Source organism: Sorex araneus, chromosome 11, assembly GCF_027595985.1.
Source record: "Sorex araneus isolate mSorAra2 chromosome 11, mSorAra2.pri, whole genome shotgun sequence".
Taxonomy (NCBI): Eukaryota; Metazoa; Chordata; class Mammalia; order Eulipotyphla; family Soricidae; genus Sorex; species Sorex araneus.
In genome coordinates, this window is record NC_073312.1 from 53,351,580 (window position 1) to 53,376,785 (window position 25,206).

Below are 25,206 nucleotides of genomic sequence, written 5' to 3' on the forward strand. Positions count from 1 at the left end.
TTCACGAAACAAAGATTTTAGAACTTAAAGCTTTGTAATGAAAAGGGAAGGTGAAAAGGAACATGATTTTCTTCCTAGCAATTCATTTTTGATAGAATATAGTAATTATGGGATGCAATGTTTATGATTAGAAATATAATTAGTAGAAGAAACAGATACTTTCATTATCACATAATCAGGGAAAACATTTGTCCATATTCTAGTTTACAGAACTTTATACAATATGGTTGTTGTCACCTGTAGTGTAATTATTACCAGAAAACGTAAAGCACATTTAGTCACAAAGGAGTATCATTAAGTAGCTAATTTGTAGAAAATTTTCATTTTTTCCAGTTTGAATAAACAGATGGCCTATTAATTAAAATTCAAAAGTAGGTAATTACTTTATTCCAGTATTTTTAGCAAAAGGACATTTTATAACATTATGTTTGGGAAAGACTCATAGGTCTTAAAATGTCTTATATGGTTGAATATGTAATTTTCTGTCATCTACAGCTATCTCCTGCACTAACTAATAAGTCCATTTAAAATAACCTTGCGGGTTTTCAACACTAAAATAGTTGAATAAGAATCTATTTACCTCTGTGGACAAACAGGATTTACATAGACATCTAAACCCTACTTGAAAATAAAATCAGAAAATATCAAATTATCTTGTGAAACTTTGATATATATTTTAAATTAGTGTCATTTCTCATAAGAAATGTAATATAATGGTGTTCTTTACTGAATGAAATTGGCTTTCATTTTTTCCCCTTCTTTCTGATTTAAAGAGTTTAATAAATGTGGGTATCTAGTATTTCATAACTGAAAATTTGTCAGTAATTCTCAATGAAAAAAAAATCTGCTATAGAATGTACCAAATATTTGTACAATGATGTTCAAGCTAATTTTTCTTCCTTCTTAAAAATGTTTTCTCTGCAGGGGCTGGAGCGATAGCACAGCACGTAGGGCATTTGCCTTGCACGCGGCATACCCGGGATTCAATTTCCAGCATCCTATATGGTTCCCTGAGCACTGCCAGGGGTAATTCCTGAGTACAGAGCCAGGAGTGACCTCTGTGCATTGACGGGTGTGGCCCAAATAGAAAAAAAAATTCTCTTTTTCTTCAGAAAAATTCTTCCTATTCTAATAAACACAAAATAGGAGTGAATTACCTTATTATCCTGATTCCCTTAGTTTCTAGGATCTTGGCATTAAATGTATTTTTCATTAACCTGGTTTTCCTCAACTAAGAACTGTATTTCTTCTTCCTCCTCTTTACTTTTTTGGTGATCGCTGTATGTGGGCTTTTATTATAATATATACCATCCTTTTATTTCAATAAATTCCTATTATTTCTTGCCCAATTTCTAAAATTCTTTAGGTTCTAGAGAAGTTTCTAAAATTCCAACAATTCTTGTAAGTAAATTGTATGAAGGAACTTTATTAACTTGTAAAGAAGAATGGGTCCTGGGTACTAGCAGTCAGAGGCTTATACTTTGCATACTCTGAGGCCCATGTTTAAACCTGAGTTCTGCAACTCCCCTTCTCACACTACTAGATATAGCTCTGGTGCCCCCCAAGTATTGTCAGAGTATCCATAGGGTTCCCAGCACTGCAGAGCCTGGACAGCAATCCGTCTTTGAGCTGTAACATTGAATCGCTGTGCCCAGATGGACAAGTTTCATCAAGTGCCCTATTGTGACTTGGAATAGAAAGGCAGGAACTCTAATCCCTACCATGTTCTTTGGTTATTCAATCTTTTGTGGTTTTAAAGGCATCTCATTCCCTGAAAATCGCCCCTGTGCCCGCATTTTCAATCTATGGTTTATAAATGTTAAACCTTATTGATCAAATAAATTTAGTTGTATATATATGTATATATATATGCCTTGTCATATTTTTTCACAGCAAATAATATCAAAACAGCCTAGATTTTTTTTCTGGGCCATTGTCTTCTCATTATACTGAAAGCATGTGTCTTTAGTTGATATATATGAATGATGTTTTTTAAAAAACTGTACATTCTTGCTTAGTATAGTAGATACAAATAAATATCTGGGTACATCTTAATTTACTTTGGACAGTAATTCTAAGGATGTGTTTAAGCTTTTCATAAAAGGGACTCTGTTTAGATTTTAGTGGTTGTCCAGCTTACATGCTGTCTAAATTGTAGTAAAATGGTCTATGCTCCTGGTGGTTTTCTCTTTTCTACATGTTGGTGCTAGTACAAGAAAAATCTGATTTTGCTGTGCTTTGTAATGAATAAAATATGTGGGAAATGCGTAAGACTTATGTAAGCTCTTTTGTCTTGGTCTCACTGAAGAGCTTTAATTTTATTCTTACTTTATAATCCTGAAGATGTCAGCTGGACCCATGCCATCTTTCATGACTTTATAGTTTCCCAATAGAGACCAAATACTTCAAAGTCTGTTAGAAAAACATTAAAAATAAAAGCCTAGGGCTAGTGAACTTTAACATTATTTTCCCTGTGAAGTTCCAGTGATATGCAAGGTGTATTTTTCTTAAGTGTTGAAACATAATTTAAAACTGCATTGTACTAACTTTCTTCTATATTATACCTGCATGTTGAATCCTATAGTTTAGATGCCAGAGTTTTCATATAATAATATTTAAGACATTTCAAATTTTTATGTAAAAGTGTCATCAGCAGTGGTAATTTAACAACTATTTTAATATTATTGCAACTTTGACATACAGAGATTTTTATTTCAGATCTGTTAGTAATCATTATACTATCTAGAGCTAAAGTGAACAGTCCTTTATTCTCTGGATGTGCTGTAATAGAAGAGGGTTTCTAAAAGGAAAACAAGTTGCTCAACTGAAAATTCTTTGTCTTTAATGTAAAGCAGTAGATGAACTAATATCTAGGAAATTGAAAAATAATGGTGATCTTAATATAATTTAGAGGTACTTGAATTCAAAACATAAATAATTTAGGACATTTATATAGGGACACATTATTCATGGATAGGGCTAAGTCATTAAAAATAATTTTCAATCGGAATTAGTTTCTTAAATGTACTGCTTCTGAAGACTAGGGAGGATTTCATATCCTTTTAAATATTTTAAAGCTATTGGGTTTCTTTATAAAAAGTTCCTCACTAATAGAGTTAGAAGGATCATTCATACCAAAAGTTTGAGACAAAGTGGTTTTATTAAGTATTAAAGCTTTTTTTTCTTCATAGCTCTACTTAAGCAGGTATAGTTTATACTTTCCTTTTCTGATACAATTGAATTTGTACTGGTGGAGCTAACACTTCCTCTGCCCCCTTATAGCCAAAGATATATTAATAAAATAACTCTCAAAGGTGAGTCACGGACCAGATGACCTGCAAGCCAGTTGACATTAGTTGGCAGACAGTGAGATGGAATCTGTGATGTGCAACTTCTAATAAGAACTCCAATGAGCTAGAGTACATTTTTAAAGTTTGAAGTCCCTTTAATCTATTTTTGTTCTATTTATCTAATTATAGTCTTTTTTTTATGATAGTTACTAATACTGCGGTATGAGTCTATAAGGAAGAAACATACAAAGTTCTAGTCTAAATAAAGGTCAGAAAGAACAAAGACAAATGAGATTATACGAAAATTTGAAGACAACATAAGCTGATAAAAACAGTTATAGTAATAAAAATCTCTAAAGGTGTAGTAGTCAGAATTTTATCAAAATGTTAAAAGGAGGGGGCTGGAGCGATAGCACAGTGGGTAGGGCGTTTGCCTTGTACGCGGCCGACCCGGGTTCTAATCCCAGTATCCCATATGGTCCCCTGAGCACCGCCAGGTGTAATTCCTGAGTGAAGAGCCAGGAGTAACCCCTATGCATAGCCGGGTGTGACCTAAAAACCAAAAAAAAAAAAATGTTAAAAGGAATGAGATTTCTTGACAGGCATATGGATGCTTTTGTGAAATTATATTGGAGTTAGTAAGTAGAAAACCAACAGATATCTGAAGCTTAGTTTAGCTTTGAACTTTAGAAAAGAAGGAACCACTTAGCTATAAATTGGGGGCTATTTTTTAAAAAATCACTTGGGGGCTAAAGAGATAGTACAGCAGGTAAGGCACTTATCTTGCACATGAACAAATCAGGTTTGATCCCTGGCAACCCATATGGTTCCTTGAGCCTGCCAGGAGTGATCCTTTAGTAAAGAGCCAGGAGTAAACACTGAACACAGACAAGGTGTATCCCACCAACAAAACCAAACAAAATAGACAATCATTTCTTATTGTGGTAAATACATAAAAGTCTAAGAAAAAGGGAAATTGAACAATGAAGAAAATTATCTGTGTATGTACAATTGCACAGTGGGTAGGGTTCCTTGCATGTGGCCGACCGGGTTCAATTCCTTCGTCCCTCTTGGAGAGCCTGGCAGGTTACGAAGAGTATCCTGCCTGGCAATCTACCCGTGGTATATTCAATATACCAAAAACAGTAACAAGTCTCACAATGGAGATGTTACTGATGCTCACTCAAGCAAATCGATGAACAATGGGACAACAGTGCTACAGTGCCATAGTATTAAAAATATGTACTATTCTTGTATATTTTCAATGTAAATATAAAATATATTGTATATAATATGTTTTTACCAGAGGGTACTATGAAAACTTGATGCATTAGAAACTAATTTCCTAAAACTATTCTTCAAATTTATAAAATTGACTACTTCAACTTTAAAAGTAAGCCTATTATATAAAATTAGTAATTAAAATGTATTATCAGCTAATACATTATACTACTGTGTTGTTATATACATACAAACGTAAATAGAGACTAATATTATATCATATAACCACTATGAGTCAAAGTTTTAAATAATATTTAGCAAACACATCAACATCCATTGCAAGAAAAATCTAATTTCTACTGGTGACAATGTCATATATGCCAGCATAATTTGTTACCATGGAAATGCTCTGTTTATATATGTATATAGTAGAATGTTACACATAGACAAATACATACACACACAACACACACACAATATTCAAGTTTGCAAACCCCTGAATTCTGTAGGTAAGAACCTTTAAGTTAGATCATGAATTCGAATAAGAGATTGTCAGAGACGAAGAATCAGACTCAAGTTAATTAAGGGAAGATCCCAGTGTGCAGGACGATTGGATGCAATGCTAGGAATTTGATTTTAACTCCAGAACAACTATTGTAAATTTCATAAGGGAGCATTTATTGGAATAATATTCAGTGTTTCCTTTGTTTACCGTTTGGTGGCAGAGTGATCAGGAAAAAGACTGTGTCAGTTGTGATCGGGGCTTAAGTTAGAGTCTTATTTAAGATGTAAATATATGGCAGAGAGAGTGCAATGAAATGAGCAAATGCTTTAAATGCAGGAGGTCCATGTTTTATCCCCGGGACTTAATGGTCTCCCTAAGCACTTTGGGTAGAAACTCCCATAGTAAGAGTAGAAAGGACTTCATGAGCACTGCCAGGGGAGGAGAGGGAAGATACTGACAGTAAGAATTTATAATAATTATTACATTACTGAATGACACAAAGATGTTTGGCATCATATGGTGGAGTTTGGAAGTGATGGATGATAATTAGGGGAAGAAAACAAATGCATCTGTGACAACTATTGAAGTGAGTGAAAGAAGTAGGAAAAAGGGAAATTGAGGGAGAGAATTCTGAGCAACAGATTCTTAAAAAGCATTTTATATAAAATGTAACTTGGTGGATGGCATTATTAGCTAATTTTATACTTGAGCAATTACTTTGTGCCTATGTAGGTCCTCATTTTATATATTTATAGCTTTATTGAAATTTAATTGACATACATGTAACTAAATATTTATATGTTAAATAGATTTTGCTATATTCACAAAACTGTGTTACTCTCAACACAGTCATATGTAGAACACATTTATTACTTCCAAAGTTACTTGCAACCTTAAGTATAAAATATTCCAATCCATCTATTCATCCAAATCCAAAGCAATGACAAGCCTGATTTCTATTTTTATAAGCTGGCCCATTCTAGGAATTACATATAAATGAAATCATATGACTCTGTAAGTATTTGCTTTCAGTTAGTATGAATTTTGGTTTTTTTGTACCAGATTGAATTCCTTATCATGGCTTAACACTCTTTCATGTTTGTTTATCCATTTATTAACCAAACCCTTCTATGTATTACTTCATTCTGACATTTCCCATAATTGCCAGATTAAAAAGTATTTGGCAGTTTTCTCCCATTGTAAGTTTCTATTTTTCTGCCAGGATAATATAATTTTTTTTCAGTTTTTAGGACACATGTCATGTCTGTATGGGTAGTGCCCTTCAAGCCAAATTTTCTTACTTTGTGCCCAGCCCATTTGTATAAATTTTTAAGAAAATAAGTCAGTGAGTTCTAAGGTATCCATTTTTTTAAAATCTCTCTGTAGATGTTCAGTGTATATTGCAGAGAAAGTGATTCTTTTTGTTCTTATTCTCTGCTTTTTTTTTAAGTGAAATGCATGCTGTATACTCTGAGGGATTCTAACCTCTTGTAAAGGAGAAAATATATACATTTATACATCACATGGAATTTAGACATCTAAACTGTCAAATAAAAAATTCCCTTTGTTGAGGAATGCACAACTTGGTGAAATGTAATGGTACAGAAATATCTTTAATAAGTAGAGTGGAACACATGTGCATTTATTTGTGGTTTCTATTCTGGACTGTATAGACAGTGTAATTAAAATTAAATCCTAAACATTCCTCATAAGCATGATCACATTCACTAGCATTCCAATTTATTAAACAATGAATCGTTACTACTCCCTATGATTTACAACCAGACACTACAGAAATTAAATTATTTTATTTTAATTAGTGAACACTGATGCTTGTGGAAAGCTTCATTGAATGTTTAGCATTTCCACATAAATTGCATATAAGAATACTGAGAAACAGGCAATTCTTACTGCTATTACACTGGAGTAGAAATGATGCTAAAAGAGCTCATATGTAAAGTGTAGTGAGAACCAGAGAAACAACTTACAACTAATTGCAAAACCTTTCCCATTTCTGCCTCCTAGGAGCTCTTAGGAAGCATCATCCTAAACATTTAAGCCTTTGGTTAAGCTAAATTAGGTATATGTTTGACAGATATATAGACTATTGATAGATAGACAGATTTATGGATGTTTTCAAATACTCTATTTCCTGGATTCTTTTCTCTTAAACTACCTTCTGTCTTTGATCATTGTTTTTCTGTTTTTTGACTTATCCAAACAATAGCAGTTTTCTTTTCTTTTTTTTTTCTTTTTGGGTCACACCTGGTGATGTACAGGGGTTACTCCTGGCACTGCACTTAGAGATTACTCCTAGTGGTGCTCAGGGAACCATATGTGATGCTAAGTGTCAAACCCTGGTCGACCACATGCAAGGCAAATGCCCTACCCACTGTGCTATTGCTCCAGCCCCACAATGGCATTTTCCTTAACTGTTCAAAATTTGTAGAGAGATAGAAGTTAAAGTCTGGCAGCAATAACTGAATATTATATATGAGACATTCCTTTTACTAAAAGGAATCATCTTAAACATGAGTCTTTTTTTCCTACTCTTTTCTATACTTCCTAATTTCTTGCCCACCTCCTACCTTCCTTCACTCTCTTGATCACTTATCACTGTATTTCCGACCTCTTGAAGTTTATCAACCAAAACCTTTGGATCTGCAACTGTCTCATTAATACTCTCTCCAACATAGAGTTTTAAAAGAAAATTTTCTCCTAATGACTGTACTAAACACAACTATAATTTGTCTTTCCATGTGTATTACCTGATTAAGTTATCATGACCCTGTGAAACAAGGTATTATTTTCTAAAATGTCAGTAAGATAATTGAGGCAAAGATAATTTATCCAAGATGTCAATAGAAAAATAAGTATCTGATCATCTTAACTATCTCTAGATAAAAGATATTTTATATCATCTTTAAAACATTTTTATGTCTTCAGATTTTTTCTTTAGTTGCTTCTACTTCAGGTGACATCTGCTGGGGAGTTTGTTCAGATAAGAAATTTTGGGGCAATACAGTTTACTTAAGTATTGTAGCCCAGTACTAACCCTTTACTTGGCTTGGAAATTACAACTGTTTTAAGTTAAAATAACAAACAAGAGACATCAAATTTTCCATTTAAGTTGCGAGTGTGCTGTACACACATGGGTTATTTTACATCTGTGTTTCTCAAAGTCAGTGCTGCTCACAGTTTGGTCTGATTAAAGCTTTGTTGTGGGGGCAGCCCTGTATCCTGTAAAATGTTTAGCAGCATTCTGTTCCTCTCCCTTCTAGTTGTATGCTAGTAGAACACCCCCATACAAGTGGTGACAACCAAAAATGTCTGCAGACATTGCCAAATATGCTCTGGTGCAAAAATCTCTGTAGTTGAGAATTGTTTAATACATCTTAAACTCTTATAAGCTTAATATTGAAATACAAGAAGAACAAAGAAATTATATGCTGAATACCTACAAGTCTGACAGTGAAAATGGTATTTTTGCCATTTTTCCTGGCTGTAAGGAACTACTGAAATAGAGATTGATTATTTAGGCTGATTGTAGGGGTTCGTGGTGTGAATGATTAGTCTATTCCCTGCCCTCTTTTGTGTATGCACATATCTATGCGTATCTGACTGTCTTTAGCTTTCCACAGTACAAGAAATTGAATCCATTCAAATACACATTTTATCTAGTGCTTTTAATATGCTTTAGAAGTGTTAGGATTTCAGAATATAATGTGTGGAAAGATTACTGAATCATAAGGTCTGTGAAATCCTTTCCAAATTCTGTTTGACTCAGATAAGTGTTGATCCATCTACAATAGTTTCAGTATGTTCTTTTTTCCCCCAAATATCTCAAAGGACAGAAAGAAAGAAATAAACAATGTAAGTTGTTTATTTAAGAATATTTTGATTAGTAAGATGTTCTCTATATCCACATTGCTTACATTTTTGTTTACTATCTCATGTAGATTTCCTCCATGGGCATATACTTATACATGTTTATTAACTTAAAAATTAGGAATTAAATAAAAGTCAAGTTATATTTTGGTGTGCACATTAGCCACATTTTACCTCTCCTGGCCTCTTTTTTTCCCAATATGTTCTTCCCACTGATTCACCATACTCTTTTTCCTTGATTTTCCTTCTTTCCTCTATTCTCTTCCTTCCATCTTTCTCTATATATAAGATTTGGGATATTTTATTTATGCTCTTGATTCTTTCATTGCCAAAGATACCTCTAAAAATTATATTTTTATTCAGTATATATTGTAATCTGTTGTAATTTGCTGTAGTAAAAATTTGCATCAAGTGCATTTATAGCAAACGTCATCAAAATGGGAATCTGATTAACCTCTTAGAAGTGGAAGAAACAAAGGTAACTTTGATCTTAATTAGCTTCTTATATCTGCGATTCCATTTAATTTTGTCTGTTTGTTTGTTTGTTTGTTTGTTTGTTTGTTTTGAGTCACACCTGGCAATGCACAGGGATTACTCCTGGCTCATGCACTCAGGAATTATTCCTGGCCATGCTCAAGGGGCCATATGGGATACTGGGAATAGAATCTGGTCGACCTCAAGCAAGGCCCTGCATACTGTGCTATCACTCCAGCCCCACCATTTGTTTTTTTAATTATTCATGTTTTTATGCTTCCAGTAAGAAATGTTGCTGTCATGATTTCAAGAAATCTTACTTTTATTTTTTGGTTTATTTTTGTGTATTTCGGGTCAGGGTGTCATACACAGTATAGATCAGAGGTTTACTTCTGACAGTGCTCAGAAGACCATGTGGTGATGAGAATCAAACCCAGGTCTCAGAAATGCGAAGACCTGGCATATAACTAACCATTTGAGCTATCTCCCTGTGGTAGACTTATTTCTTTTAATGGAGAATGTGATCCTAATTAAGGAATTATAAGAACCAAACTCATTTTAAGAAAATAAACTCACTGGATATAGATGCCTAATGACAAATTTAGTGTCAGTGTGGCTCATAGTTTGGACTCATTCATGCTTTGTTGCAAATCTTGAGAGGATTGCATAATATTAACACAACACAATTTTTATAGAATTTTATTTAATGATAAAAATTTTTCTTCATTAAGGTCAATGCTACGAAGGGTTTGTAAGTCACCTAAAGAGTTTAGATGCAGCAAAACCGTAAGCATATCGATCCGGAGGCATGCAAATAGAAAACTGTCCAGAGTGAACCACTGCCATTGTTGACACATTGCCATTCTTTAATTAAAGGACAATATTGCCTAGGAAAAAATACTCTTTGTGACCATATAAAATGATAATGGTAAATTTATTATGGTAGTATTTTAGCAGTAGGTACAGTTGTTCTTTATTTTATAAGCCCTAAACACGCACAGGGCTATTGGCCAATTAAATTATATCTTTTTTTTTTCTTTTCACTTTTTTGGGTCACACTTGGCTTTGCACAGGGGTTACTCCTGACTCATGCACTCAGGAATTATAGGACCATCCCATATGATCCCCCTGGTGGTGTACAGGGGGCCATATGGGATGCTGGGAATCAAACATGGGTCGGCCGCATGCAAGGCAAATGCCCTCCCTGCTGTGCTATCGCTCCAGCCCCTTGTCAATTATATCTTAATGAAACAGAAAGAAGAAACAAAAAGCAGACCCATGTGTGAACCTTGTCTAGGAAATGTATTCATATTGGTGACAGCTTAGCTCAGCCACCAGAAAGCTGAATGTTCATGCGGAATCTCGCAACTATAGAAACCATTCTGACAAAATACATAATGTAAGGAACAATGATATTAAAGCTACGTGATCATGAAAGTATAGTCAAGAATATTAAAGGAGGAATGCAAAGATTTATTTGAGTTGGACCTTTGATACAGCACCTTTCTTCTTTTAATGGCCAATCGAGTTGTCCTGAATGTTTCAACCAGGATTATTGGGACTAAGCACAGAGTGTTCATAATTAGGTTATTTCAGGCATCCTTATTTCAGCCATTCTATTTCAGCCAGTAATAAATCTCTAAGCTGATTTGTCTTATCATGAAAGTCCTTATGGCACAAACCCAGAGTTTAGTGAAAAACTCATAAAGATAAACAAAGACAGAAGATTCTGTATTTCCTTGTAAACTCAATTTCTTCCTTATTTTTAGGGCCTGCTGATTCTTATTAAAGATAGATAAGAAGAACGGATGCTTTATAATGGATCTCTTAGTACTTACATTTCCCAAAGTTCGTAAAAAAAAAATTGTGGTGCCAAGAAGCAGTGGATAGATTGATTGTTGCTCAGTGTGGCAAGATTTAGAACTTATAAATCAGCCCTGTTCAGATCAAAATGGACATATGATACCTGAAGTAAAATTTTTTAAAAATCCATTCAAGTTTCTGTGATACAGCTTTCAATTATTCAGGCCAATAGCAGGAATGATAAAAGAGCTAGAGAAAACTATAAATAACCCTTAAATCTTGCAATTTCCAACTGTTTCAATGTTTCATATAAGCAACTAAAACAAGTTAGCAATTCTCAAATTAAAATTATTAGAATTTTTTAATTCTCTGCTGGAGGTAATGAAATAGTAAAAATAATATTGTTAACAATACCACATGTAAAAAGTAAATATTAATAAAAATAATCACAGAAACATATTTTGGGTTATCATTTTTTCCCAAAATATGTTGTAATGATCTCCAATCATTGTTAGGCTTAGTCAACAATAGAAAGCATCTAGAACTTACTTTGATCTTCTGACAGTATCTTTCTGCTACTCTTTAAAAGTGGTCTTTTCGGGGCCGGAGCAATAGCACAGCGGGGAGGGCGTTTGCCTTGCACGCGGCTGACCCGGGTTCGATCCCCGGCATCCCATATGGTCCCCCAAGCACCGCCAGGAGTAATTCCTGAGTGCAAAGCCAGGAGTAACCCCTGAGCATCGCTGGGTGTGACCCAAAAAGAAAAAAAAAAGTGGTCTTTTCATTGAAATTTAAAAATTAAGATAAAGCTTTAAAGCATTAATGAATAGTTGCTAACAAATCTCTCCTATTCCAAGAAATAAAAATTATCTTTATTAATGCTGACCTAAGATAAATTCATCAAAATGTACTCATAAGTTAATCAGTCTCATTCCTCTGACCCTCAAAAGAGCCTCCAATTGTTGGGGAAAAAATGAGTAAGGAGTAACTCAGGGCTGGAACTAATAGAGACATTACGTTACTGGTGTTCGCTTAAATAAATCGATGAACAATGGGATGACAGTGATACAGTGAAGGTTAATCACAAATTTTTATTATAAAAATGTAAAACCCTATAAACTATTCGGTTTCAATATTGTAATAAGCCTCTGATAAAAGCATGCTATTTGGCTTTTTCCTTTTTGTTCTGCATACTTTCCGTCACTGTCCAAATGTACACTTATTTTTTATGCAAGTGAAGTATGTTTTGTTTTGTTTTTTAAGAAAAAGATTAGAGGTATCCACAGAGTGAAAGTAAGAGTTAAGACTGAGGGAGTCAGAGAGGCAAAAAAGTACAATCGAAACAACATCTGCACATGTATGTTCATCGCAGCACTGTTTACAATAGCCAGAATCTGGAAAAAACCCGAATGCCCCAGAACGGATGACTGGTTGAGGAAACTTTGGTACATCTATACAATGGAATACTATGCAGCTGTTAGAAAAAAGGAGGTCAAGAATTTTGTAGTCAAGTGGATGGGCATAAAAAGTTTCATGCTGAGTGAAATGAGTCAGAAAGAGAGAGACAGACATAGAAAGATTGCACTCATCTATGGTATATAGAATAACAGAGTGGGAGACTAACACCCAAGAACTGTAGAAATAAGTACCAGGAGGTTGACTCCATGGCTTCGAGGCTGGCCTCACGTTCCGGGGAAAGGTCAACTCAGAGAAGCGATCACCAACTACATTGTAGTGGAAGGCCATGTGGGGGAAGGGAGTTGCGGGCTGAATGAGGGCTAGAGACTGAGCACAGCGGCCACTCAACACCTTTATTGCAAACCACAACAGCTAATTAGAGAGAGAAAACAGAAGGGAATGCCTTGCCACAGTGGCAGGGTGGGGTGGGGGGGAGATGGGATTGGGGAGGGTGGGAGGGACACTGGGTTTACGGGTGGTGGAGAATGGGCACTGATGAAGGGATGGGTTCCAAACTTTGTATGAGGGAAGTATAAGCACAAAAGTGTATAAATCTGTAACTGTACCCTCACGGTGATTCTCTAATTAAAAATAAATAAATTTAATAAAAAAAAAAACAATTTAAAAAAGTAAAAAAAAAAAGACTGAGGGAGTGGCTTCCTAATTGTTTTAAAGAAGCAAATTAGGTGGGAGTAGGGCCACCGCATACAGTAAGCTTTTAGTGAATCTTGTGCTTGGAAATTATTTTTTTAAGTCACTTTTAATTTTGATTAAAGGTAAGAATGTGATGTAGTTAATGAGCTTAACCAAATTTACTTATTGCATAAATAACCCACTTAACTGGACTCTTGAAAATGAAAGAGCCTCTCAGAGAACTTTCATTGATGTCATGTCACCTAGCTTTCTTTTTCAGTCCCTATTCAATTCTGATTCTCTGAGTAACTCCCTCCTTACACAACAGTAAGTTTTGTAAATGGTACATGATCAAATGGTGATCATGTAACAGTGGTAACACTGAGAAATTTTATTTCTGTTTTCATTTAAATCTTTGCTATTTTTTTCTAAAGAGTTTAAATTGTTGGATCATTTTTATTGGTTACATTGCCAAATTCATTGCTTCCTTGAATATTGTACATAGGTTGATTCCCTAGTATTGTTAATATGTCGATTAAATTTATATATGATATTTGCATTCATCTTTGAAAATAAGCTTAATGCCCTCCAGGTCTATTCACTCAGAGCAAATGGCAGGATTTCTTTCTTTTTCTTTTTTTTTAATAGTTGAATAATAGTTTATTGTGCATGCATACCACATCTTCTCTATCCAGTGACAATGTATTCATTTTTTTAACTATGTCATATCCTGAGCCTCTGTCTCATTTTTGAGTAGTACATGCAATTTCTAAGGCAATGAGCTTGCAATTGAAAATGAGAAAGGAAATGTCACACGTGGGTCATTTGATGCTTATGAAGATAGGAATTTATTAGTCTTGTTTTGATATATCTATCAAGAGATATTTTGTTTCCTACATAAATATGTCACAAAAAAGCTGAACAATTTAAGTGGTCATTCTGTCATATGCAAATATTTGCAAACCTCTTGAATTGCTTGAATTTGCTCATTCCTGAATAGCTTCCTTATACAGAGTCACTGTGCACTAGAATAATTCAAGAGCAGTCAGCAGTACAGGATTGATAATTAATGATAGGATTTTTTATATAAATTTAAGGGTTTCTTAGAAAAATACATTGAATAGATTCATTATCATAATTACTTTTCAACACATAAAATTTTTGAACATTATGGTGCACATCAAAATTGAAGTAATGTTCTTTGACAATTTTACTTTAATTAAAAATAGTTATGTAGATTTTGTGTGAAACTTGTCCTAATTACTACAGAATTCTTAATTAGTGGAATTTAAATGAAACAGTTTTCCATGGAAGGGCAGATTTCATGTCACTTGTAATTGGATTAAATATTTTTCTAAAAAAAATTAAGGGGCTTAAAATCTGGAAAAAAACTGAGTGCCCAAGAACAGATGACTGGTTAAAGAAACTTTGGTATATCTATACAATGGAATACTATGAAGCTTTTAGAAAAGCTGAAGTCATGAAATTTGCATATAAGTGGATCAACATGGAAAGTATCATGTTGAGTGAAATGAGTCAGAAAGTGAGGGACAGACATAGAAAGATTGCACTTGTCTTAATATAAAGTAACAGAATGGGAAACTAACACCCAAGAATCATAGAGATAAGTACCAGGATGTTTGCTCTACAGCTTGGAAGCTGGCCTCACATGCTGGGGGAAAAGGCAGCTCAGATAGAGAAGAGCCCACCGAGTAAAGGATGTTTGGAGGACCCTCTTAAGACAGGAGATTCGTGCCGAAAGTAGACTATAGACCTGAACACAATGGCCACTCAATACCTCTATTGCAAACCATAATACCCAAAAGCTAAGAGAGTAAAAGGGAATGGCCTGCAACAGAGGTGGGGTGGGGTTGGGGGGCTGGGATGGGGGTGGTGGGAGGGATACTGGAATCATTGGTGGTGGAGAATGGGCACTGGTAGTGGGATGGGTACTCAATCATTGTATGACTGAAACGCAGGAACGATAATTTGTAAGTCTGTAACTGTATGTACCTCATGGTGATTCACTAACAAAATTTTTTTAAAAAGAAATTTAAGGGGCTGGAGACCCACACCGGCCGAGAAGAGGAAATATTCCTTTCCCGGTTGTTTCCCATTTTCAGGGAGAAACACGGCATGGCGTCCACCATACTATGAGATGAGGGAAGAGGATGAGGGAAAAAAAAGAGTTATGTACTTGGAGCAGTGGGGCGACATATCTCTTCATTCTCAGCAATGGAAAAGGAATTATCAAATGCTTCCTTGGCAGTAGGGCTGTCTTTCTTGGGGGGAAACGCCAACAACAATAGTGAGTTTTGTGTTGAAATATGGAATGTAATCAAGGTAAAGAGAAAGTGAAGTGAAATTCATCAGTTATGCAGTTGGGGGTGGAGGGGCAGGGGCGGGAGGTATACTGGGGTTTTTGGTGGTGGAATATGGGCACTGGTGAAGGGAGGGGTGTCTGAATATTGTATAACTGAGACATAAGCCTGAGAACTTTGTAACTTTCCACATGGTGATTCAATAAAAAGAAAAACAACATTAAGGGGCTGGAGAGATTGTGCAGCGGTAAAGTGGTTTACCTAGCCTGCTGCTGAGGTGGGTTTGATCTCCATTACCTCATGTGGTTCCCAATCCCTGCCAGGCATGATCCCTGAACACAAAACCAGAAGCAAGCTCTGAGCACAGCTAGGTGTGTCCCTGGAATAAAATAAAAAAATGTTTTTTGATACTTGAGTCTATTTTTAGGTAGTTGAAAAAATTAATTAGCACTTTAAACCTCTGATTTTATAAATATTTCTTAGATAAACTAAGTTGATTTTTTTGATGGAGAGAGTTACCTATGAAGTAAGAACTCTACCAAAGTTAAATATTTCAGGAAGAATAATAGTGATAAAGAAAAATTATAATGTCAGTGAATAAATGTCTAAAGTTTGTAAGAAACCTTAGCATTAGGTTAGGAATGTTTGTTTGAAAGCTTAGCATTGGTTAGGGCATTTTTCTTGCACGCAGCCAACCCAGGTTTGATTCCCAGCATCCCATATCATCCCTTGAGCACTGCTAGAAATAATTCCTGAGTGCAGAGCCAGGGGTAACCCCTGAGCATTGCTAGGTATGACCCAAAAAGCCAGAAAGAAAAAGAAGAAACACCTTAGCATTAGTCTCTTCCAATCATTAGTTAAGCTAATGTCAAGTATTAGGCTTTTCTTCTATAGATTGTGGACGAGTAATTTGGAAGAATTCGAAAATGTGAGGATATAGTCTAGAATACATTATGTTGTCATTTGTTTCTCCTCTCCTTGCCCCTGTACATTGTGATAATTATGGAATGTTCAGTGATCAGAACTATTGTTTACATTTTTTCATTTCTCCTATAAATAACACTTTCTTGCAGATAATCATTTACATACAATATGTGGTATTTCCTTTGCTTTTCCCTTTTTTTAAGACTCCTAGTATAGTTTTCCCTGAACCCTATTAATTCTTTATTTCTTACAGTCAGTGTTGTAGGGCTGAGAAAAAAATAGAATAGTTTTGCCAAAGTTAGATTAGATGCTTAGAGACAAAAGATACCCATGAGCTACAATTAAATAATACCCCAAGTCAAAGTAATTTCTCTTCTTTTATTTTAAAATAGCTGCCAGACTGAAAAAATTCTCTGCTTTGAAGTTTGCATGAAAATGTAACTTATTTATTTTTTACATTAAAATGACATTCAAATTTGAATTACCGGAGATTTATAATATTGAATTTGGAATAATTTTCATGTTTACATAAAAAATATGGACTGAAGCAATAGCACATCAGGTAGGGCGTTTGCCTTGCATGCGGCCGACCTGGGTTCAGTTCCTCTGTCACTCTCAGAGAGCCCAGCAAGCTACCAAGCAAGCTACCGCCTGCACAACAGAGCCTAGCAAAATCCCCGTGGCGTATTTGATATGCCAAAAACAGTGACAACAAGTCTCACAGTGGAGACGTTACTGGTGCCTGCTCCAGCAGAATCAATGAATAATGGGACGACAGTGCTACAGTGCTACATAAAAAATATAGATTTCTTTTGTGTCTTCAGTACATTTCGTCTCAGCTTAAACCAAATCTTCAAGTCAAGTGTTAATTTAAATAAGGATGTGAATTTCTTATATATTTTATTGTACAGGAATTAATGTTTTCCCTTCTTTTTAGATGGCAAGGTTGAAGTTACAAAGGAAGGTGTGAAGCTGTGTACTATGGGCCCGGGCAAAGTGTTTGGGGAGTTGGCTATTCTTTACAACTGTACTCGGACAGCGACCGTCAAGAGTAAGACTTTTAATATTTTTCAAATACATCAAGCCCATTGATAAGTTGATTAATAGGATTCTCGGTAGAGTATCTATAATTTATTGAATCTATATTTTTATCTTTGTGTTCAAATTTAGTTGATAGGCTTCTTTTCCTACAAAAGGTTGATTGCTATTCAAAAGTTATATGTAACTCAAATTTTATTGCTTATCTCTCAGAAGTACTTTTGAAATCAGATTTCTTTTAAAGATTTATAAAAAGATCATTTTTTTCTTTCATTAAAATGAAAGTTTAAAGGAAAGGACCTTTGAAGCCTGAGGATCATATTTAAGAAATGTTCATTTATTTGACTACTTGGTGTTGCATGCATTCCCCTTACAAATTCATTTGATCATTCACTGCTTCTGAAAAAATAAGAGAAATGTTGGTATTTTTTTGTCTCATTCATGTATCCCTGAGTAAGATGTATACTGAATTCTAAAACTGCTACTGAGTATATTCTTAGCCTCAGCTGCTCATCAAGCTGTATATTATAGCATTTTTCTTTTCTACTGATTGAGCTTTTTTTAAATAGGGGCAATAAAGCAACTTGTTTTCCTAATTTTACATGTATGTGTATATGTGATTTCTCTAGCAACTTTACTCACTCAGTAAAAGCAGCTGCAATAGTTAGTGAGGGGGAAAAACGTTTGTTTTTTTTAAATTTCAAATATTCCTTTCTGATGCAGGATGTGATGAACATGTAACAGTGTTGAATGTGAAAACCAACAGTGGAAAGTCCACTCAAGTAGACACATATATTTCATGTTTATAAAGTATTTTTGACACATTTTCCTGTGGGTGATGACAATTGTAATTTACTCTGATGATGTGATGTTTTAAAAATTGCTACTGAAAAAACAGTAATTAATTTGTTCATTAATTTTATTTGTGTCTCACTGGATACTTATGTATTATTTTTCATTTTGAAGTATATCCTATGACTGACAATGTGAAAATAATTGTAAAAAATTCAGTAATGCGTGGCCAGCTACATTCTTGCTTGTCTTGTTACAGAATCACCTTTTTATTCATTGTAATCATTATGCTATCAATTGCAATTGGAGCTCATATTGAATGTATTATTTCATGGCATTTCTTTACCCTCTGAAAGTACAGTACACTTTGATTGATAGGGAGGGACTGCTAATATTTTCTTTCATATGATCGTTTAATTGCATGATTCAATGTATCATGAAGCCCAGTGAGCCATATCACTTCATAAAGTTCTGCTACAATTTTATCTCATTTTAAATGTGCTCTAATAAGGAAAAAATACTAGTCATGAGTCCAGTAAGTGAGACAGAGTTTACTGTCAAGCTTCTTGTGTGTGATAATTATGTTCTTTTAGAAGCAAACAATGTTCATAATAGCACATTTTGGTCAAAATAGATTTTATCAGTATTGCACATAGAAATTTTATTTATAACTTTAAATATTTTTAATACTTCAGTCTTATATTCTGCTGTTGTACTTTTTGAAACTCTGAAAACTTCAAGAGTCAGCAGTTGGCAATACTTAATGTTTTCAAATTATTAAATAGATGTTTAAGTACTTAATTCAGATATTAATACTTGAGTTAATTAAATTAATTTAAGTGATTACTTGTTGAAATGATAAATTATTAATAGTTAGAAATTAAATTAATTTCATAACTTTTTTTATAATTCTACACTTTGTTATAAAGACTAAGCGTCTAATTAGGCTCCACTCCTTTTTTTTATTCGTTTGGTAAATTTAAATAGCTTCTGTGCATTTGATTCATTAATAACGTACTCTGTGATGAGTGTAAATTATAATTCTATCATAAAATAGATAGTGGGGTCAGAGCCACCTATCATTAAAGTCCTGGAGCACGTTCATGCCTATCATGGATTGAGAGAAGTCTTGAGAGTGTTTGTGTATGTATGTGCTTCTTTAGGGTGCTTACTTAAGGGATTGAGGATGGATTGAGGAAGAGTCCAGGGTTGGTAGCATGCAAATATATCTCTGTTTTTTTAGGTTCAGAAATTTTGTGAAGATGAAATAGCCTTTATTTACAATTCTTCCTTCTTAATATAGAATAAGGACAATGGAATGTTGTATAAGAATAGTGAAATAGTAAATAATAGTTATTTGTTATTCAGGACCTTTATTCTATCTTCTTTAATATTCAGGAGATAGTAATTAAAACTCTTGACCTTAAATAACATATTTAATATATGTTTAAGTCATACTCCTTAGACTCATAATTCTGAATAGATTTCATTGTGGATTCTGCTTTTATCAAGACTACAATAGAACCTCCAATATTTTCTTACACTTTTTATGTGATATTTTAAAATGTCAGCTTTGTTTTTCGACTCCTATAGAATTCAGCATTCTTGTGACTCCTTCCTTCCTTCCTTCCTTCCTTCCTTCCTTCCTTCCTTCCTTCCTTCCTTCCTTCCTTCCTTTCTTTCTTTCTTTCTTTCTTTCTTTCTTTCTTTCTTTCTTTCTTTCTTTCTTTCTTTCTTTCTTTCTATCCCTCTCTTTATTCCTTTCTTTCTTTCTTTCTTTCTTTCTTTCTTTCTTTCTTTCTTTCTTTCTTTCTTTCTTTCTTTCTTTCCTCCCTCCCTTCATTCCTTCCTTTTTTTTTATTGCTATACCTAGCTGTGCTCAGGGCTTATTGCAGGCTTTGCTCTCAGGGATCACTCCTGGCAATACTTGGAGTACCATATGGGATGCTTGGGATTGAATCTGGATTGACTAGATGCAGGGCAAGCACTCTACACACAATACTGTCTTTCTGATTTATACTTCTTAACTATTTTTATGCAAGTGGTGGCCATTTCAGTAATTTTCAAAATACACACATCATCTTGTTTGTACTATTTTATGTCAAAGGTAACTCCTGTTCTACTCAGACACTTGTCTATATATGCCTTTTTCTTTTGCTCTTATCTGAAGTGTGACCCCTGTACACCAGTATCACGAACATGTTGATGATTCTTTTCATTTTTTCTTTCTAGGGCTCCTGAAAACTGTATAATTTATTATTATTATTATTATTATTATTATTATTTTCTTTTTGAGTCGCACCCAGTGATGCACAGGGGTTACTCCTGGTCCATGCACTCAGGAATTATCCTGGTAGTGCTCAGGTGACCATATGGGATGCTGGGAATAGAACCCAGGTTGGCCGCATGCAAGGCAAATGGATGTGATACGTATATTAATTTTACTTTTTATTATCCAATTGAAATAATACCATGCTATTGTAAAGCAATACCTTTTCTTTTCATATATAAAATGTCAATTAGAATTCTTATGGAAAAAGAAGTAAATCTATACCATTTGTTATTATGATAGCAGTAGAATAAAATGCTGTATCTGATAATCCTATAGTGCCAAAGACAGTAATTTTCAAAGATCAAAATGATAGTAACAGGGGAAAAAGTCATGGTGTGATGCAAGTCTGTATCATTCTCTGCCCCTCTTTAATTAAAAAATTAAGCATTAGGCTCCTGCTAAATGAGGATACAAAATATATCCTTTTGATTAGGATAATAAAAGTAAAAATATTATGTTTATTTATTCATGCTTTGAATTGCTCGTTTTCTTTAACTGTGATATAATATAGCAACTTTGATATGTCTGTTTTGCCACAAACATTGTAAGTGCCATGGCAAAAAAAATATTAGTTCTTATATTTGAGTTCTATAACATTAAAGTTTTCAATGCTTGAAAGTCTTCAAATAGTCATATATTTGTCTAAATATTTTGGGTTGTGTAATCATGAGAGAGTTTTTGCATCCATTTTCAAACACCACAAGAGACAGAAATTTCTAATATGCTCACAGAATACCCCTTATTGACTCCATTTCCATACCTGGAGGCATATCATTATCGTGTTTTCCTAGATTGTCACTTCTGGTTTTGATTTCACTTTCACTCCCAACTGATAAAGCAATATCAATTTACACTCACCCGGGGCCTCTAAACATTTTCTGTATACACAAGTCTTTAAAATCACACACACATACAAATGAAAAAAGTTAAAGTTATTGGAAACCAATGGAAAGAGTATTTTGTTTATAATAAGAAAAAGGTTTTAAAGATCTCTGTAACTGTGTGTGAATTTGCAAGGACATTTATTGTTTTCTTATTTACTTGGGAAACCACAAACAATTCTCAGAACTGCAAAGAAAAGTTTTTGATGTTGAATTATATGACTTTTTCTTCTCCTCCAGCTGCACTTGAATTGGGATATTTTTGTTTATAGATACTAAACTGGAACTTTTTCTTTGGATCTTCAATTCACAAGATATCAAACCTTAGGAAATATGTTATTCAAACATTTTCATTCAGGGCCAGTAACATAGTACAGCAGTCAGAGTTCTTGGCTTGCAAGCAGCTGACATGGATTCTGTTCCAGGCACCCCAGATAATCCCCCAAGCTCTGACCCCTGAGCGCAGAACTAGTAATAAGCCCTGTGTATTGCTAAGTGTGGTCACAAAACAAAAAGGAACAGAAAAAGCACATTCATTCAAATAAACCCAAGAATAAAAGTGTGCTCTGACACCTCTTTGTAGAAAAATATCTTGATACCACTTTAAAATGATAACCAAATGTTAACTACAAAGCTCTGTGCATGTGTGTGTGTGTGTGTGTGTGTGTGTGTGTGTGTGTTTGAACCTCTTTTTTGTAAGGTTGGAGGGAGCGAAGGCCTAGGCTACCTCAGGTGGTGCTCAGGGTTTACTCCTTACTCTGTGCTCAAGGATCCTGCCTAGCAATGGAAGCCATATGTGGTTCTGGGATCAAACCTAGGTTGCCCTGTGCAAGGAAGATTGTATGTACTTGACCCCTGTGCTACTTGTCTGACCAAAATTATATCTATTGGGTCAGACTTTTTAATGAATTGACTTGGGAAAAATATCTGAATAATTATCTGTGAATTTAACAAGTACCCAAAAACTCCTCATAACTAGCATACTAACACAAAGGAGCCTAGACATCCTATAAGAAATCTACAAAAAAAAGTAATAGAATTTCCTAAAATTATTTTTGGATGCCTTCTAATTTTCATATATAAACTTTTCTGGCTTAGAAGAATTTTATTAAGATATTTCATTGTGACATGGAAATTTTAGGAACAAAATTAAATAACATTTTTCTATTCTTTTAATAATGACTTTTTATAAAATAATTGAATCTATGCAGTGAAATAGTTTATATATTCCATTGTAACTACTTCAAATATTAAAACATCACATTATTCACTCTGACTCTGAAAAATATACTAAAACTATCAAAGACTTAAAAACATGAAGGGGAAAAGGAAAATATGTAGTTAGCTAAAATTTCCTCATCAGATATCTAGATGTCTGCTTTATTTTTTTTCACTTTACTTTCACTTTACTTTGATTGCATTCAATATTTAAACAAAAAAAATTCACTATTATTGATTTGGAGTTTCTCCCCTCTAAAGTCGATCAGCTGAAAAGAAAGCATTTGGTAATTTGTTTGCCATTGCTGAGAATGAAGAGATATGAAGTCAGGAGGACGCACTAGCAGCAGCATAGTTTTGGATTTCTGTATTTTAGTATCTAGTAATTAAGTCCAGAGAAATGTCTGCCAGGAATCGCAACATTGTAAGCTTGTACCTCTCAGCTACTTTATATTCCACATATGAGTGCGATCTTTCTATGTCTGTCTCTTTCTTTCTGACTCATTTCACTCAGCATGATACTTTCCATGTTGATCCACTTATATGCAAATTTCATGACTTCATGTTTTCTGACAGCTACGTAGTATTCCATTGTGTAAATATACCAGAGTTTCTTTAGCCAATCATCTGTGTTCAGGCACTCTGTTTTTTTCCATATTGTGGCTATTGTAGACAGAGCGGCAATGAACATGGAAATGCAGATGTCATCTCTACTATACCTTTTTGCCTCTCCGGGAAATATTCCCAGGAGTGGTATTGCTGGGTCAAATGGGAGCTCAATTTCTAGCTTTTTGAGAATCGTCCATATTGTTTTCCAAAAGGGCTGAACCAGTTGGCATTCCCACCAGCAGTGACAGAGAGTCCCTTTCTCCCCACATCCACGCCAACACCGGTTGCTTTTGTTTTTTGGGATGTGGGCCAGTCTCTGTGGTGTGAGATGATATCTCATTGTTGTTTTGATCTGCATCTCCCTGATAATTAGTGATGTGGAACATTTTCTCATGTGCCTCTCAGCCATTCGGATTTCTTCTTTGGAAAAGTTTCTGTTCATTTCATCCCCCCATTTTTTGATTGGGTTGGCGGTTTTCTTCTTGTGGAGTTCAACCAGTGCATTGTATACCCTTGTTATCAACCCTTTATCGGATGGGTACTGCATAAATATCCTTTCCCATCCTGTAGATTGTCTTTATATTTTGGTCACTGTTTCTTTTGAGTTGCAGAAGCTTCTTAGTTTGAGATAGTCCCATTTATTTATCTTTGTTTTCACCTGCTTGGCCAGTGGCGTGTCAGCTTTGAAGATACCTTTGGCTTCAATGTCGTGGAGGGTTTTGCCGACCTTATCTTCAATGTACCTTAGGGATTCTGGTCTGATGTTGAGGTCTTTAATCCATTTTGATCTGATTTTTGTACATGGTGATAGATGGAGGTCTAAGCCCATTTTTTTGCATGTAGCTGTCCAGTTTTGCCAGCACAATTTGTTAAACATGCTTTCCTTGCTCCACTTCACATTTCTTGCTCCCTTATCAAAGATTAGATGATGATATATTTGGGGGTGTATGTCAGGGTACTCAACCCTATTCCATTGGTCTGCAGCTCTGCCTTTGTTCCAATACCATGCTGTTTTAATGACTACCGCTTTGTAGTAGAGTTGGAAGTTGGGGAGGTTGATTCCTCCCATTTTCTTTTTCCCAAGGATTGCTTTAGCTATTCGTGGGGGCTTATTGTTCCATATGAATTTCAGGAGAGCTTGCTCCATTTCTTTGAAGAATGTCAAGGGTATCCCTATAGGGATTGCATTGAATTTGTACAATGCTTTGGGGAGAATTGCCATTTTGACAATATTAATTCTTCCAATCCATGAGCAGGGGATGTCTTTCCATTTCCTCGTGTCCTCTTTTATTTCCTGAAGTAGTGTTTTATAGTTTTCATTATACAAGTCCTTTACCTCCTTTGTTAAGCTGATTCCGGGGTACTTGATTTTTTGAGGCACAATTGTGATTGGGTTTTCTTTTCTCAGCTCACTTTCTTCTCTCTCATTATTTGCATATAGGAAAGCAATGGACATTTGTGTATTGATTCTATAGCCTGCAACTTTACTATACGAGTCTATTGTTTCTAGGAGTTTCTTGGTAGAGGTTTTAGGGTTCTCTAGGTATAGTATCATATCATCTGCGAATAGTGAGAGCTTGATTTCTTCCTTTCCTACCTGAATGCCCTTAATATCTTTTTCTTGCCTAATCGCTATTGCAAGTACTTCCAGTACTATATTGAACAGAAGTGGAGAGAGTGGGCATCCTTGTCTCGTCCCTGTTCTCAGAGGGAAGGCTCTTAGTTTTTCCCCATTGAGGACAATGTTTGCCATAGACTTGTGATAAATGGCTTTGACTATATTGAGGAAGGTCCCTTCAATACCCATTTTGGCGAGTGT

General features: G+C 34.7%; 1 protein-coding gene across 2 annotated transcripts in view; it reads left to right on the plus strand.

Annotated features, from left to right (window-relative positions):
* PRKG1 (protein kinase cGMP-dependent 1) overlaps positions 1 to 25,206 on the plus strand; it is a 1,291,607-nt gene that overhangs the window by 465,657 nt on the left and 800,744 nt on the right. For both annotated transcript variants that reach the window (XM_004607509.2, XM_004607508.2), the window contains exon 3: positions 17,455 to 17,568. In XM_004607509.2, the coding sequence (XP_004607566.1) occupies positions 17,455 to 17,568 (114 nt within the window). The remainder of the gene's footprint in view (positions 1 to 17,454; positions 17,569 to 25,206) is intronic.